Here is a 17,208-nt window from a genome sequence, read left to right as displayed (position 1 = left end):
ATAAGTAGAGTAGTGTTACATACGGTTTTTCTTTTGGGGGGCTTTTCAAGTTTTTTTTCCATATTAAACTGAAAAGTCCTTGAGGTGCTGGGTCATCACATGTGGACACTGTCTTGCAGTGGGTGCTTGGACATTATTTGTTGAATGTTCATGATTATCACTGCCTCAGTGGATATTTTTGTTTGTAATTATTTATGTTAATAATTTTAGCATCTAAAACATTACTGGCAAGAAGCAAAGTACTTTTGCAACTTCACAGTTCAGATAAAGGTGTTATACAGCAATGAAACTTAGTTTATAAATGTTTTTAAAAGTGCTGCCACGTACGCATTATTTAATTCTCACGTTTACCCTAAAGAATAGGACATATATATGTTTGTTTGTTTGTTTAAGTAGAGATGAGGGGGTCTCGCTCTGTGTTGCCCAGGCTAGTCTCCAGCTCCTGGGCTCAAGTGATCCTCCCACCTTGGCCTCCCCAAAGTGTTGGGATTACAGGCATGAGGCACCATGCCTGGCCAAAAAAGATATATTAAAAGTACATCTTTGACCAGGCATGGTGGCTCACGCCTGTAATCCCAGCACTTTGGGAGGCCAACGCGGGCGGATCACCTGAAGTCAAGAGTTCGAGACCAGCCTGGCCAACATGGTGAACCCTGTCTCTACTAAAAATACAAAATTGGCCAGTCATGGTGGCACGTGGCTGTAATCCCAGCTATTTGGGAGGCTGAGGCAGAAGAATTGCTTAAACCCGGGAGTTGGAGGTTTCAGTGAGCTGAGATCATGCCATTGTACTCCAGCCTGGGCAACAAGAGCAAAACTCTGTTTCAAAAAAAAAGCTAGTATATTTTTTCCGTTAGCCTAAGCAATTGTATTCACTTTACTTAGTTTGCTGTGCAGTGATGTATAGTATTTCAAAATTATTAATGTGTTCAATACTCAAAGTGTTGGATAATGGGTAAGAGAGAACAAAGTAAGTTCTCCTTCAGTGGGGGCGAGTATACAACAATGGAGAAATGGGATGTGTGTATAAACAGGAATGGGCCAATGAATGTTATTCTCTGTACTTATATGTATGTTTGAAATATTTTATGTTAAAAAAGTCAATGAAGTGTATTTTAGTAAATAAGTATACAATCTGCGATGAAGTAGGAATACATTAAGTGTTGTTTAGGAAATTATGAAGTGTATTAGGTTGGTGCAAAAGTATTTGTGGTTTTTGCCATTTTATTTGCAAAAACCACAATTACTTGTGCAATAACTAGAATTTTACCTTGTGCTCTACAAATAAATTCTGTATCATCGTCTCCATAGTAGTATCACAGCTAAAGTATTGAAATGAGGGTTGTAAATACTGCACGGGAGAAATGAGATAACTCCTACTCTGTAAATAAATGGGACATTACATCATATTTGTGGTAAGTCTGCTGTCGGTGTTGAGAGGAGTGTTCGCATGTCTGATAGTCCTTTTGCTCTTTTTGTCTCCCAACGAACAGTGGTTTATCAGATACTATCATTTCGGATATGATATCAAATTATCTGGTGCTTCCCAATCGAATCACCGTTCCACTTGTCAGTGAAGTTCAAATAGCTCAGCTGCGGTTTCCTGTACCAAAGGTAAGCGTGTCCTGGCATCCACTCACATTTAAAGATAGATCTGGGCTGCCTGTGGGTGTGGCACTGGGTGCTGTGACTCTTGGTCTCCCCAGCGGCCAGCTTGCCGCATGCGTCTTGATGCCTTGACTGTTGCCCGTCCGCCACTCTCCTTAAGAGATTTGACTGATGGGCGCTGACCCTAAAGCTCGTCACAGAGACAGCAGGATGGTTCTCCCCCCAGAGCTGTATTCCTCCCAGGGGCCGGTAGGGATTTAAATCTGCAGCGGTGCATGGCACAGACATCTTAGTTACCTCAGACGCACATACTGCGTTTGTTTTTATTAAAATGGACCGCCCTCAGCAACAGGCACCAGTGTTCCTGGCAGTCATGATGAGAGCTTCGTGTAATAATTCGTATATTTTCTCTCAGCTGTTAGAATTCCGTTGCCTCTGAAGCCATTTAATGAGTAGCCTGGTAGAAGCGGCACTTATATAACAGCTGACCTGGATAAAGTGGAAAGAACAGAACTAGATTTTTGTCGCAGCTCCTGAGTTTAGCTGTAGCTTTGCTTTTGTGGGCACATTACTTGGCGTGGCTGGGCCACAGTTTCATCGTCTGTAAAATGAGACAGCACCTGGCACACAGAGCTGGTTGCAGATACTGATGTCACCTTCATTTGAGCAAACGAAATAAATAACTACAAGGTAGTTAAGAACATGAGATTCCTTCTGCTGACTGTGGAAGGGGTGGGTGGAGTGAAGGATCTCTCATGGGCTAAGGAGAGCTTTTCAGTCACTCAGGTGTTGGATCCCGTATCTGTTTAGTCTACCTGGACTCTGGACTCCAGAAGCCAAGTGAGCATTACCATCGTGGTGGTGTCTATAGTAAGCAGTGCACACCACGTTATTTATTTTTACTGAAACAGAACGTGGTAAGTTGGTCCTGTTTCAGTGGGTATATTGTTTTTATTTTTGTTCGCTGAAGTAGAAGCAGATCACTTTCTCCTGATGCCTTTTTACTTTTTCTGGTTTAATTAGATCTAAATAACGGTGCACAAGTTAACAGACACGCAGAGGCATCCTTATATTTTTTAAAAGTAACAATATGCCAGTTAATTTGGTGCTCAAATTGGTTATATCATTGGCATTCAACAGCTTTAATGTGATGCTGTATATTAGAAAAGAATGTCTTTTTTCCTTAACTTCTGACTCTCACCTCTGGAAATGCAGGAATCCCTTTACATGTAGAAATCCTCGTGCTCCTCTGCACGTAAGTCTCTCATGCTCTGAGTACAGGTGAGCACCTGAGCGTGCCTGGATCTGGCTGCCCTTAGCTACAGGGGCTTAACAGCCAGTGCCCTCAGTAGATGTGGCCAGATTATCCCAACTTTAGACGTATGAAAATATAAACAAGAGCTGCTTCGAGTTTTTGAAGTGTGTTCCTCTGTGGAGGGACATGTATTCCTGTGCTGATTGAATGAGGAATATCACTCTGTAATTTAATTATTTATTTATTTATTTATTTTTTTTTTTGAGACAGAGTCTCGCTCTATCACCCAGACTGGAGTTCAGTGGTGCAGTCTCGGCTCACTGCAAGCTCTGCCTCCTGGGTTCACACCATTCTGCCACCTCAGCCTCCCAAGTAGCAGGGACTACAGGCGCCCACCACCACGCCTGGCTAATTTTTGTTTTTTAGTAGAGACGGGGTTTCACTGTGCTCGCCAGGATGGTCTCGATCTCCTGACCTCATGATCCACCCGCCTTGGCCTCCCAAAGTGCTGGTCTTACAGGCGTGAGTCCCCGTGCCCCGCGCCCGGCCATCACTCTGTAATTTTATAAAAGGATCTGTGGGGGCAGAATGCTTCCTACCCAAAGGTGACTTGAGCATCTTTCTTTGCCTTGGAAGAAATAAGAGGGAATTTTTTATTCTTTTATCAATAAAACAGTATTTTAGGGAAAGGACTATGTTTGTTTGTTTGTTTGTTTTGAGACAGGGTCTTGCTCTGTCGCTCAGGCTGGAGTGCAGTGGCGCCATTTCAGCTCACTGCAAGCTCTGCCTCCTGGGTTCAAGTGATTCTTACAGCCCATCCTCCTTAGTAACTGGGACTACAGACATGTGCCACGATGCCTGGCTAAATTTTTTTGTATTTTTAGTAGAGATGGGGTTTTGCCACGTTGGCCAGGTTGTTCTTGAACTCTTGGCCTCAAGTGATCTGCCCACCTCAGTCTTCCAAAGTGTTGGGATTACAGGCGTGAGCCACCGCATCTGGCCAAGAGTATGTTTGAAGTCTATGAATAATACATATTTCAAAGTTGCAGTTTTCTTCTCTCTAAAATAAGTTTAATGACACTATTTCATAGGATTATTCTAAAAATGGAACAGCATAGTTACTGCATGTCTAATGCTTAGTGACAGGTCTGATACAACCTCTCGTGTTATTACTCACTGTAGCACCAGGATCTAGTACAGCTTGGTGGCCTGTGTCACCAGCCTCCTTGAGATAAGCACAGTGCTCTGCTGGGTCCTCTGCACTCGGCATCCCTCTGCCAGGAGCGCCGCGTGGGGCTGCCCGTCCTCGTGTCTCTGTGGAGGGGTCATCACTCCAGAAGCCCCTCTGTTCTCTGAGCCAGCCCCACCTGGGCAGTGCTGCCTTGTCCTGCTCTTGTTTTTCTCAGCACCTGCTTCTCCTGTACACGCTTACCGCGTTTCCCTGCTGCTGGGACGTAATCGGCACCAGAGGAGGGTCTTTGTTCCCTCTGCACGCCCAGTTCTTGAGACAGAGCCAGACACGTAGCTATCTTCCACGCCAGTTAAACGAGCCAGCCAACGGTCTAAACTTCAGTTTGTTCTTCTTTTCAGGGTGTTCTAAGGATACATTTTATTGAAGCTCAGGACCTTCAGGGGAAAGATACTTACCTTAAGGGACTTGTCAAGGGAAAGTCAGACCCCTATGGAATCATTAGAGTTGGCAACCAAATCTTCCAAAGCAAAGTCATCAAGGAGAACCTCAGTCCAAAGTGGAATGAAGTCTATGAGGTAGGGTGTCGTGTCTGCTGTGTCGCTGGGGCGGTGGGCTGAGCCCTGAGTGGAGTGGCCAAGCTCTCATTCCAGCATGGTCATGTGGGACTGTGGCTAATTCAGGCCATCATTTCAACGTTCCTTGTTTAATTTCCCACATTTAAAAAGTGTCATATGTTCTCTCCCTACTACACAACATTCTTGTCATGCCAACAAGTAATGTTTTAAACCTTAATTATGTGATGCTATCATACTAAATGATCAGCAAAATATTTTTCATAACGTGAGTAGCTTGTCTTTCTAAGTATAAAATGTTATGTGCAGTTATTAATGCAGTAAACACAAAAATGTGGTTAGTTATAGACCTCCTTGCAAGTTTTTTTAAAAAGATGTCAAGGACATCTTCACATGTCAATGAATAGAGATCTACATGATTTTTAATAACCATTCCATTAAATAGTCACCTTCATCTGTTTACCCAGAGAGGCCTAGGGCATTCAGGTCGGCGTTACAAACAGTGCTGTACAAGTAGAATGTGAGTGTCTCTTTCTTCACTCAGCCAAGTTTTCCCCAGATAAAATAAAAGCTCTTTAAAGTGAAATTGCTGGATCAAGAGTTACGCATTTTTAAAGGACTGAAATATCTCTGTAGAATTACCCTTCGGGAGAGTCACGTGATTTATACTCCACCAGTTTTTAAAGGACTGACATATCTGTAGAATTGCCTTTCAGGACAGTCATACGGTTTATACTCCACCGGTTTCCTCTCCCCGACTCCTCTGTCAGTCTGGTCTCTTGCCAGTTTCTTACCCTGAGTGGTGCTAAGCAGATAACTTGTGGTTATTCCAAGATAGCATCTGAGTGGAGCCACTTCAGGACTAGAGCGATGTGTCCTGAATCTTTGGTCTGTCTCCTACCTTGCAGCAAGCTTGTGGGTGGCATACCATGACCTTGTTTTGGAGTGATTGAACTTGACTTACCGAGACGCAGTCCGGGATCCCTAGAAACAAGCGCGGTAGACGCAGTCCGGGATCCCTAGAAACAAGCGCGGTAGACACGGTCCGGGATCCCTAGAAACAAGCGCAGTAGACACGGTCCGGGATCCCTAGAAACAAGCGCGGTAGACTGTTACTGTGTGGCAGGTGTTTCAGTGACCTCTCGTCATCAAGAGGTGTGGGTGACTCGACAATAAAAAATTAAGTGTTCTAAAAAGAATTTACTGACTGGGTGCGGTGGCTCACACTGGTAATCCCAACACTTTGGGAGGCCAAGGTGGGTGGATCATTTAAGGTCAAGAGTTCGAAACCAGCCTGGCCAACATGGTGAAACCCTGTCTCTGCTAAGAGTAAAAAATAAGCTGGATGTGGTGGCACGTGCTGTAATCCCAGCTGCTCGGGAGGCTGAGGCAGGAGAATCGCTTGAACCCAGGAGGCAGAGGTTGCAGTGAGCCAAGATTGTGCCATTGCACTCCAGCCTGGGCGACAGAGCAAGACTCCATCTCCAAAAATAAATAAATAAATAAATAAATAAGGATTTACCACGAGAGAAAAAGTACATGGTCATATTTACCACAGTCATCAGTCATCATACTCAGTGTATGACTCTATTAGTAAAAATGCGCTTAACTACTCACCATTGATGTTTTAGGCTTTAGTGTATGAACATCCTGGACAAGAATTAGAGATTGAGCTCTTTGATGAAGACCCAGACAAGGATGACTTTTTAGGAAGGTAATTAAAACCCTTTGTGGTTATTGGAGGAGGGCATGGGGTCAGTTTTTTTTTTTTTAAATAATCAAAAATATGTTTTAAAATACATTTGTATGCTTGTTATATATTCATTAAATGGTTCTTAGATATAACAATTGTTTCACCTTGGATTTCTTAAAACATTTTGATCCCTAAAAGTTTCACATTTAAGAGAAGTGAATCTTCTAGATCTGTGCTGTCCATTACAGCAGCCACTAGCCTTAAGTTAATTAAAGTTAAATAAATTAAAAGCTCTTTCTGAGGGGCACTTTCTTTACAAGGCTTAATAGCTACATGCAGAACCTCCCCCGTGCTGAGTTCTAGTGGAGAGTTCTATTCCAGATTGCAGAAATGGGTTTTTTAAGTTTTTGAGTTGCTGGATTGATTTTTTCAGGATATAGTAATTCACATTGGGAAAATAAATTGATTTGTTCACTTCAATTGAACAACTAGTATAGCTTTAAAAATAAACTTTTAAATTGGTGGTTTGACCACCATTTGTTAATATCAATTGTGTTTCTAATTTAACTAATTAAGTTATTATTTGACTGAATTAATTGTGGCAAAAAAGATGTAGGATAGAATACATTGGAGATGTTCATACCTCATGAAGAATGGCCTTGCATGGCCTGACTTCAGAGTTCATAAGACTTCCTAGGACAACTAGGAACAATTGAGAGATTTTAAGCTGGACAGGGATAGATCAGGTGCTCATTCTAGGAAAATCGCTGTGTGGATTGGATTGTCGAGGGCTGAGCTTAGAAACTGGCAGACCATATAGGAGAGTGTGTCATAGACCAGGACGAGAGAAGGCAGTGTAGACATAGATTGTAGGGGGCAGAAGAGGCTACAAGAAGAAGTGGGAGTATAATCATGCCATCTAGTTGTATCTGGCATCTGGGGGTGGTGCCAATCTTGGAAGTACAGGAGGTTTAGGGGAACTGGAATGGACCTCCTCTCGGACGCACCGAGTGAGGGCGTCCATCAGACTCGATGCAAGGGCGTCCATCGGGCTCGATGCAATGTGAGTCTAGAGCCTGAAGCAAGGGTGGGGGAAGGTGAGGTTAGCATTCACTGTGCAAGTGAGGAATCCACAGTAACACACAACCCTACCGAGAGGATGTATAAAATAAGAAGGTTGAGATGCTTTTAACATTTTTTGATACATATAATATTGTAGGGAAGATGAGTTGTTTGTGTTTTTGTTTTACAGCTCTAACCTCAGCTGGGTCAAACTCAATATTCTGAGCTCACAGAAACTCCACCTCACTCTTACTCTCCTGACACTGGGGGTGAGCTGGAGGAAGCTTGTGGAAGAATAGTCTGTTCCTTGTTAAATTATTAGCGTTTTGTTGCATTTCTGGAGTGCTTGTTCATAGACAAATGCTTAAGGTTGTTTCAGGAAGAAATGTGTTTCTATGTTCTAAAGTTGTCGTATTGTTATTTTTATAGTCTTATGATTGATCTCATTGAAGTTGAAAAGGAGCGCCTTTTAGATGAAGTAAGTTTCCCTGGAGTGTTGGTTTATTGACAGTTGTTGACTGAGTCCCTGCCCTGTGCCGGAGCAGCCACGAACCACCCCTTCTCATCACACAGTGCAGGAATCCTAATTAGTATGACATGAACGGCATTTACGTCACAAATACTAAGAATTTAGGCCTTTTAGAAATACCAAATGAAAGAAAGAAATTTAAGAGTCCATTCAGGTGCGTGTTGAGTACCTACCATATGCTGGGAATCCTTATGGATATGAAGCATAAACTGACGTTATTGCAGACAAACAAGCGATTCCCTGCAGGATTAAGGGCAGAGCTGTGTGAGATGCCCCCTAGTGATGGAGATTTTCGGGTGGTTGGAGAAGGCACAGTGCGGCCAGTGAGGCGTCTCTCGTGAGAGATGCCTGTAGAGACAGTGGGAATTCATGGTAAGGAGACTCGATTTCCACCATTTTATTGCTATCAGAATAAAAAGAATCAAAAAGGAAACATTTGTGGTGGCTTCTGAAAGATGGGTAAGATTTAGATAAATGAAGAAAAATTAAACAAAAATGTTAAATTCTGCTGCTTTCATAATCACACGTTTCCCTCCCTTGAGTGTTCAGCATTCATTGGCCATGACATCTTGTTTTCCTGAGTGTGCCAGGCACTGGATGGATAGTTCTGCTCATGGCGTCTATCACTTAGCGTTTGAGGAGCATCTTTGATTAATTATTTTGTGACTTTTAAGCTGATACAAGTGTATACTATTTTATTAGTATAGAGTGATGAATTAGAACAAACAGATTAAATCGTTTGATACTGAAATTCAGTATTTGGAATCAATGTTGTATTATCTCTTGTCCTGTACATTCCATTAAATGCCATTGGTGGAGCATGCTTGCCTACAGACACAGGTGTAGGCCTGTGGTCCCAGCTGCGAGGGAGGCTGAGGCAAGAGGATCACTTGAGCCCAGCCTGGGCAACATAGCAAGACCCCTATCTCCAAAAAAAGAAGTCTATTCATACCAGACTTTACTATCTCTAGATAGTGCTGGAAAACATTTGAATTCTTATGTGTAAAGTAGGAATGATACTAGTACTTGCTTAGGGTTTCCGTTGGGGTCGAGGGCTTGGTGCGTGTAAAGCACTTAGAATGGTCTGCTCACCCCTGCTGCTGTCATCGCCTCCAAACGTGCGGTCACTGGCACCCACAGTGTAGAGCTGGATATGGTGAGGCTCAGCCTTCACGTTACTGAGAACTGTGGATGCCTCACGGTTAGTGAGCAGCATGGAACATTTGTAGAGACTGGGTTTAATTTGGATTTTTGATTCAGAAGAACTGTTGCTGAACATAAACATTTTTTCTCTTCAGTGGTTCACTCTGGACGAGGTTCCCAAGGGGAAGCTACATTTGAGACTGGAGTGGCTCACGTTAATGCCAAATGCATCAAACCTGGATAAGGTGCTGTGGAGTGTGTTCTCTTGAAAACTAACCAACTACTCCTCGTAACTGAGATCGGTCTCTTTCAGTTGTGTTGCTACTTGATTTTTTTTAGCAGTTATAGCAGTAATTTTCATTATTGTGTATTAAGTCAGTACAATAGCATCGGATAAATTAAAGATAATAGAATTTTAGAAATGAAATGTATAGGTCATTCATGCCTGTTTTATCAGATCTTCAGTTTTGTGCTTGTTAAAGTGCAGGGATTTCTAGAGCCAGAAATCACCAGAGTGCTTCATTTAATTGACTTATATATGGAATAATAGTCTTGTTATTTAAAAGGTATTTATTGTTTTAGTTCTGTCTCTATTACATGGATTGGATGCTTTCTCACCTTTCTTATTTTTAGCGTAATCAACATGATACAATCAGATAGAAATGGTCTCTAATCCTGTGGAAACATGGCTGCTAAGGCTTTTTTCCTATCCTTTTAGGTGCTAACAGACATCAAAGCTGACAAAGACCAAGCCAACGACGGTCTTTCTTCTGCATTGCTGATCTTGTACTTGGATTCAGCAAGGAACCTGCCGGTAGGTAACACAGTGGTAACACCTTTGGGTGCTTATTTCCCAGCAACTGCTCTTGCTCGTAACTACTGCTTTGGCAGCACTCTGTGCCACCTGTTCTCGTCGTGTGTTTTCACTTCACATCCAAGTGCAGGAGAGCGGCAGTGGAGAGGGAGAAGTTAGTGTTTGCTCTGGGAGTACATACATTTCTCTTTATACATTTAGCTGGATTTATCCAGTATATAGGAAAAGAAGATGAATAGTGGTTAGGAGGAGAAGATAACTCCTTAGAAAATCACTAAGTATTAAAACTTAGTTGCCTTAGGATGGAAATTGTCTCTATTTGGAATGGGAATAAAATGAAGCAGCTCTGATTACAAAATCCAGACTCATCCTGGCTGTCGCAGGGCCGTGCGTGAGCTGCTGGGCCTTGGCAATCCCTGGGGTAAACATTAGGTGGCAGAACGGTGCTGCTGTACGAGCGAGCCGGCCTCTGGGTGCCTGGGATGTTTCTTGCAGAACAAAAGGAAGCCATGTCTCGGAATGACCTACTGCCAGATACAAGACACTCTGTGCCTAGAAGCATATACTTTTGTTTGTATCAGAATTGTTCATTCGTGGAGAAAAACTGTAAAATATCATTTTATAGGTAATAACTGTAACCACGGAGAAGGAAGATCTTACTAATTCAATCTTGTGAGGCACAGTGTGCTGTCCCGTCATCCTACCTTCAACCCTGCTAGTGAAGATAGTGGTGTGGTCCTTAGTCATACCATCTTGTTTGATGATTTTGGAGTGCCCGTACACTTGTTGACTAGGCACTCAGTCTTTATTTCATCATGTCCACAGCCACTTTTGTTGGAAGAAAGACTGTTGCCACCCAGTGCAGAAGTTTCTTTCCTCCCCAAGTTGTTTATTGCATAATGCCTCTCTACAGTAAATACTCATCCCCCGAGTGCATTTGTACATAAATTGTCTTCCTGTGTCTTGTCTCCCTTTGTCAGTGTTTACCAGGGAGATAGACAAGAAGGCAAAGAAACGTTTAACTCCCTTCTCAGCACACACCCTGGACCTAAGTTATCAGCCTTTCAAGTCCCCTGTAGTCTTGCCTTGCCGTGGTCAGACTACACTCCATAGTTCACGAGATGCACACCCTTGGCTTCCTCCAGCACCTTCCACGTTCTGAGAACTGTGCATTTCCTTGAGCTTTACACAGAAATGAAGTAAATATTTGTGCACCAGTGCATTTTATTTAAAATGATCTACAATTAAGATATGATTGATCACTTATATTTCATCCTGGGAGGATGTGATGTGATTGTACTCTTTGTTGTATGTAATTGTATATAATTGCACTGTTTATTTCAATGAAGCTTTCTTGACCGATTTTAACTTCTTAAAAGAATTCTTATATTTCTCTTAAAGTATTTACCTTAGTATTTGATCAGTCTTCCAGTCTAAAGTCTGTGACTTTATCTGTTACAATTTTAATTTGGAAAAAGTTATTTCATTACATATTTAATCTTTCCACAGAATTTTTATACAGTAGAATTGTTTGCTTTTAGCCATGGTAATGTTTGTTGTAAAGGCTTCCGTAATGCCTGATGGAAGTGTTTCTATGTTAGGGTAGAGAGAATAGTATCAGTGAATTGGCTATAAAGGATTAGGCCTCTTTAGAACTGTGTGTTTTGTCACATTAAATTGAAATTTGAATAATGTCACATAAGCAAAAAAAAAAAAAAACAACAACAACAAAAACAAAACAACCCAAAGAGAATGTATTGATCGTCTGTTAAAAGGGCACTTGGTGCATGGAATGTGCTGTGGCTGTCAGAGGCAAAGGATCTTTGCAGAGTCGCGGCGTGCCCAGCACTGGATTAAGGGGCGTCCCGCGAGCTGTGGGGTTCTTTGCCTCTGCCTCTGCACTGTCTGTGGTGCTCCTGGTGCTCTCATTGACCACAATCCACCATTCTCTGCTTTCTCCCCTGGCTCCACTGCCCTAAGAGCATCTACGAGGGAAACTTTGGGTGTGGCTACTTAAAAGAGAGGCGAGCGTCGGGACTAGTGTTTTGTGAAAATACCGCCTCAGTCTATAGAGCACTATTTGTGAGTCCTCCGGGGTTCTTTCTTCCTTTGTCTGTTTGGAAACTGCCAGAATGTGGACTGGAACTTCTAACGCAGTTGGCTGGCGGTGGACTGATGTCGCATGCTTTTATTTTCTTGCATGATTTTAATCATTGTGTATTTATTTATTTTGTGCTTGTTTTGTGAACTGTAACACCGTTGTAACATTGGCGAGAACATCTGACCATGAGATGAACAACCCTGGCAAGTAGAGAAGCGGTCCTCCATTCCTCAGCCGCTGCTGGCTTATTAAAAAAAACCTCTCCTGAGGAAGAAATGAAGCCATAATGATTAAAATTCATTTTCTTGTGGTTCGTCTCAATGTGAGATGTAAATTTTTTTGTAAACTTTCACAAAACTGTTTTAAAATCTACTATCCCCTCCTTTTTTTTTTTTTTTTTTTTTTTGAGATGAAGTTTTGCTCTTCTTGCCCAGGCTGGAGTGCAATGGCGCGGTCTTGGCTCACTGCAACCTCCACCTCTCAGGTTCAAGTGATTCTCCTGCCTCAGACTCCCAAGTAGCTGGGATTACAGGCACGAACCACCACGCCTGGCTAATTTTTGTATTTTTAGTAGAGACGGGGTTTCACCATATTGGCCAGGCTATTCTCCAACTCCTGACCTCAGGCAATCTACCCGCCTCGGCCTCTCAAAGTGCTGGGATTACAAGTGTGAGCCACTATGCCCGGCCTGCTATCCCTTCCTGATCAAACACGCAACAGTCAGAACTAGGGCCTTCTTTGAAAACCCTGCTGTGTAATCAACTCTCAGTCGCTTGGGGATGGTCACGTGAAGATAGAAATTCACCTATTTTTTAAATAAAAATTTGCCTTCACTCACATGGTTTACCCAGAGCTCCTAAGGGAGGAGAAAACTATATTAAGTTTGTGATTCACTTTTTTTAAGACACATAAAGAACTTCCCGGAGTGGATAATTGAGTGTGTCTTTGTTCCCATCTCATCATATGTTGCCTGTGGTCTGTATGTCTGGATTCCTGTTCTGTTCTCTGTGTTTTTAGTAGAGAGCCGTTTTCACCTGCCTCAGAGCCACAGGGGGCCACAGCGTCTTAGTCATTAGCCTAGAAGGTCAGACTTCATCCAAGCGACAGTGAGATTCTTACAGCCCCGTTGTCCTTTAATAGAGTATTGATAGCGCTTTGCATTTTTGTAGAGTTTTCATTTCTGTTTCCAAAGGATTTCCCTATGCATTCTCAGTTTATTCTTTCTTTCTTTTTTTTTTTTTTTTTTGAGACGGAGTCTCGCTCTGTTGCCCAGACTTGAGTGCAGTGGCGCAATCTCGGCTCACTGCAAGGCCCCGCCTCCCAGGTTCACGCCATTCTCCTGCCTCAGTCTCCCAAGTAGCTGGGACTACAGGTGCCCACCACCATGCCCGGCTAATTTTTTGTGTTTTTAGTAGAGACAGGGTTTCACCGTGTTAGCCAGGATGGTTTCGATCTCCTGACCTCGTGATCCGCCCGCCTTGGCCTCCCAGAGTGCTGGGATTGCAGGCATGAGCCACCGTGCCCTGCCTATTCTTATTTTTTAAAGTAGGGGAAGAGTAAGGGGCAAAACTTGAAGAGCAGGTATTTTGTTTATTTATTTATTTAAATTTTACTTTTAAATTCTAGGGTACGTGTGCACAACGTGCAGGTTCAATTCATAGGTATACATGTGCCATGTTGGTTTACATCTCATCATTTACATTAGGTATTTCTCCTGATGCTATCCCTCCCCCAGCCCCTCACCCCCTGACAGCCCCCAGTATGTGATGTTCCCTGCCCCGTGTCCAAGTCTTCTCATTGGAAGAACAGGTATTTTGCCCTATCTTACAGATGAGGAAAATCAAGACCCTGAAGGGTTAGGTAAGCTGTTCAGTCACACCAATAGTAAATGGTAACCATGTGGTCTGTCTGGCTGTCTACTCATATATGTCTAAGGCCTTTTTAAAGTCAAAATGGGGTCAGCAGTACATAATAGCAGCATATTCTGTTACTTTTAAGAAAATAATTTTTTGCTTCTGGTGATAGCAGAAAATTTCATCATAGACAAGTATAAACATGACAAGATAGCTTCACTGGCTTCACTGTGTAAACTGTTAGTTTATCTCCAATAGCTTTTCCAAGTTGCTTTTTCCCATTCTGCAACCGCTTCCTTTTGCAGAAAGGAAATATCGCTGACCTCGTATCAGGAGGGTTACCAAAATCAGCTTTCCTGCAGCATTATCAAAGTTGCACAGTGTACTTCCTTATTAGAACATACGCATCACCTAAGATGTTCTGTAAAACAAATTTGAACTTCTTCTCCACCCATTGGGTTTCAACATGAAGCCAGATCAGTGCTTCCCCAGTTTTCCCCAGAGGGCTGAGACCCTTGTCACTGGTGAAGGCTTTGATGGCCAGCAACCCAGTGCTGTCTTACTTCCTACCCACTCAAAAGCACCTTGAATTCCACTTCCAGGAGTACATTACCACCAGCGATCCCCATCTGCAAACTTAGGACAACAGAAATTTCTCCCAGGCTGGAAACGACCTCTTCATAATGTGGACTCTTAGGACTTTGCCCCCTTTCTTTTGATGAAATCCTGGGTTTTAATTTCAGGCTTGAACAAGGACTTTCTCTGACTTATAGTGGCCAGCTTTGGCATCTTAAGCCTGATATGACAGCATATTTACTGAGCACTTTGCAGGAGCCAGGCAGGGGTCCCAGGGTGCTGCATGTTTAATCCCCAGACCCTCATTATCACTTTACAGATAAGGAAATTAAGACAACACCAAGAACCCGGATGACACAGACTAGAGATTCCCAGGCACGGGGTCAGTGCGTGGCAGAGCTGGGATTGGAACTCAGCGTGGACCCAGAGTTTGGGTGCTTGGCGCCTCCTGTCCACTCCACCCTAGTGCAAAGTGCATTTATTGTCACTTTATTAAGTTTATAGATTCATCAGTCTGTATATGGAATTCATCTGAGATGAGTGGTATTTGCACTGATGCCTTAAACATAACAGTGCTAGCTGGATAATAGCCACCACTGTGGAGGCCCCTAGGCCTAATGATGTTAGGAGCTTTGTGCAAGTTATTTTGGCTGTCATTTAAAAAAAAAAAAAAGGCCAGGCATGGTGGCTCACGCCTGTAATCCCAGCACTTTGGGAGGCTGAGGTGGGTGGATCATGAGGTCAGGAGATCAAGACCATCCTGGCCAACATGGTGAAACCCCATCTCTACTAAAAAAAAAAAAATACAAAAAATTATCCGGGTGTGGTGGCGCACGCCTGTAGTTCCAGCCACTCGGGAGGCTGAGGCAGGAGAATCGCTTGAACCCGGGAGGTGGAGGTTGCAGTAAGCCGAGATGGCGCCACTGCACTCCAGCCTGGTGACAGAGCAAGACTCCATCTTAAAAAAATAAATAAATAACAAAACAAAAAACACAGGTGGCTCCCACTGCCTCCTGATGGTGAGTGGCCCGTGGCTGCAAGATGGGTAACTCCAGAGGCCTCCCAAGAGGGCACCTGCCTGAAGCACTTGCATGATCTAGTCTGCCTCATCCCCAGAGCCACACAGCTGTCCACCACCTTACACAGCTTCTCCTGCAACCCCTACCTACACACCACAGCCTCTCTCCTTGTTTTACTTTACTTGATGCATGTTAGAATAATAAGTGTCTTTGGTACAGGCCATATCTATCCAAAAGTGAGCTTCAGGAAGGGTTTGTAGTATATGTGAAGAATGTGAGTCCTTCTGGACAGCAGAGTTCCCATCCTCATTGTGTATGAGCCCCTGGGAAGTGTGTGAAGGATGCGCTTGTCCAGGCTCCACCCAGATATGGACACAGTAGATCCAGGGACTTTTGAGAGCTCCACCGGCAGCTTTAGGGTCATGTGAATTCCTGCCTGGCCACATGTTCCATCTTCTCTCCTGGCCCAGCCTGCCAGTCATAGAAGATTGAGAGGCTAGTTATTCATCTTTCTTCATTATAAAATCTTTTGCTTACCAAAAAAAAAAAAAAATTAAACATTCAGTTCAGCATGTCACAAGTTTGAAGTTAACTACAACTAAAATGATAAATTATTTAATCTTGAATACTAGTCCTAGAAGGAGCTTGCAAAACAACTCAGTCTTGTCCTTTTGAGGGCAAGAAACTAATAAATTGGAAAAAAAATCAATAAAAGTAAACATGAAACCCGTAATCATAGGACTGTATTTAGAGCCCAAGAAGCTTCTGTGGGGATGCAGCCAGCCTGACTCCTACCCCTGAAAAGGACAAGTAGCAGAGAGGAGTAGCTCCTCTGCTGGGCGGTGGCTGGGAAGGTGCGTCTCATCGGCTGTTCCAGGACCTGACCTGGCCTGAGAGTGACTTGGGTGACTGTGGCCCATTGATTGTGCTTCAAATAAAACCTTTCATTATGATTGGTGTTTTAGGGGTTTATTCAGCAGAAAATAGTAAATAGAACCCTTTCCTAAAGTCCCACTCTTGTATTTTTGAAATCACAAAGGATCAAGAGGGTGGGGATAGTAAAAGAATATTAGTGGTAGGGGATAAGGAGCTGTCTTTTGATATTCATGGATTAAAGGTTCATTCTAAGATAAAGTCTTGGGCATAAGGAATTTTACAGATGGCGTTTGGTTGTTTGTGTAATTCTGGTGGTTTTGTTTAAAGATTTTTGTTGTTTATTCCCATAAATTCTCATGTCTTTAACCTTACATAAACTTCATTGCATGTTTTATTAACCCTTGGCGTATTCGTTTTCTTCTGACTTGAAAGAGTAACCCATTAGAATTTAACCCTGATGTCTTGAAGAAGACCGCAGCTCAGAGAGCTTTGAAGGTAAACTGTTTTCCCTTCAGGTCACAGAGTTAATGAAAACATATTGAAAGAGATGATACTTTGTCTCATAAGTTTATTGGCAAATTACCTCCCATATTTATATAGTAATTAATTGTCTAGTGGAAGATACCTTACTTTTGTTATCCAATAATTAGTAGTTAGAACTAATTTAAGTCAACTTTGAAGGTAAATTTTATAAAGTACTGTATGATAAATTAGATTATTTTCCTGTTGGCTTTAGGCAACTCTAAGGTGATTTAAATATCTATTTTAATTGGATTCGAATTTGTGAAAATTGTGATACAGAAGTTCTAATTAAAATCTTAACTGATGTTTAAATCATGACTTAAAGGTATGCCTTGTGAACTGTGAATATGCATTTTAATATCACCTCTTCCAATATGTTGAGTTAGGGTCGTC

At 42.6% G+C, this 17,208-nt stretch overlaps 1 protein-coding gene across 3 annotated transcripts in view; it reads left to right on the top strand.

Moving 5' to 3' along the window:
* Positions 1-17,208, top strand: part of ESYT2 (extended synaptotagmin 2) — a 99,691-nt gene that overhangs the window by 60,779 nt on the left and 21,704 nt on the right. For 2 of the 3 annotated variants that reach the window (XM_073009561.1, XM_073009563.1), the window contains exons 8-14: positions 1,494-1,614; positions 4,454-4,630; positions 6,259-6,341; positions 7,812-7,860; positions 9,210-9,299; positions 9,773-9,868; positions 16,726-16,788. In XM_073009561.1, the coding sequence (XP_072865662.1) occupies positions 1,494-1,614; positions 4,454-4,630; positions 6,259-6,341; positions 7,812-7,860; positions 9,210-9,299; positions 9,773-9,868; positions 16,726-16,788 (679 nt within the window). The remainder of the gene's footprint in view (positions 1-1,493; positions 1,615-4,453; positions 4,631-6,258; positions 6,342-7,811; positions 7,861-9,209; positions 9,300-9,772; positions 9,869-16,725; positions 16,789-17,208) is intronic. The other variant, XM_073009562.1, reaches the window with a different exon arrangement.

Source organism: Chlorocebus sabaeus, chromosome 21 (assembly GCF_047675955.1).
Source record: "Chlorocebus sabaeus isolate Y175 chromosome 21, mChlSab1.0.hap1, whole genome shotgun sequence".
NCBI classification, from domain to species: Eukaryota; Metazoa; Chordata; class Mammalia; order Primates; family Cercopithecidae; genus Chlorocebus; species Chlorocebus sabaeus.
This window is presented reverse-complemented; position numbering and strand designations above follow the sequence as displayed.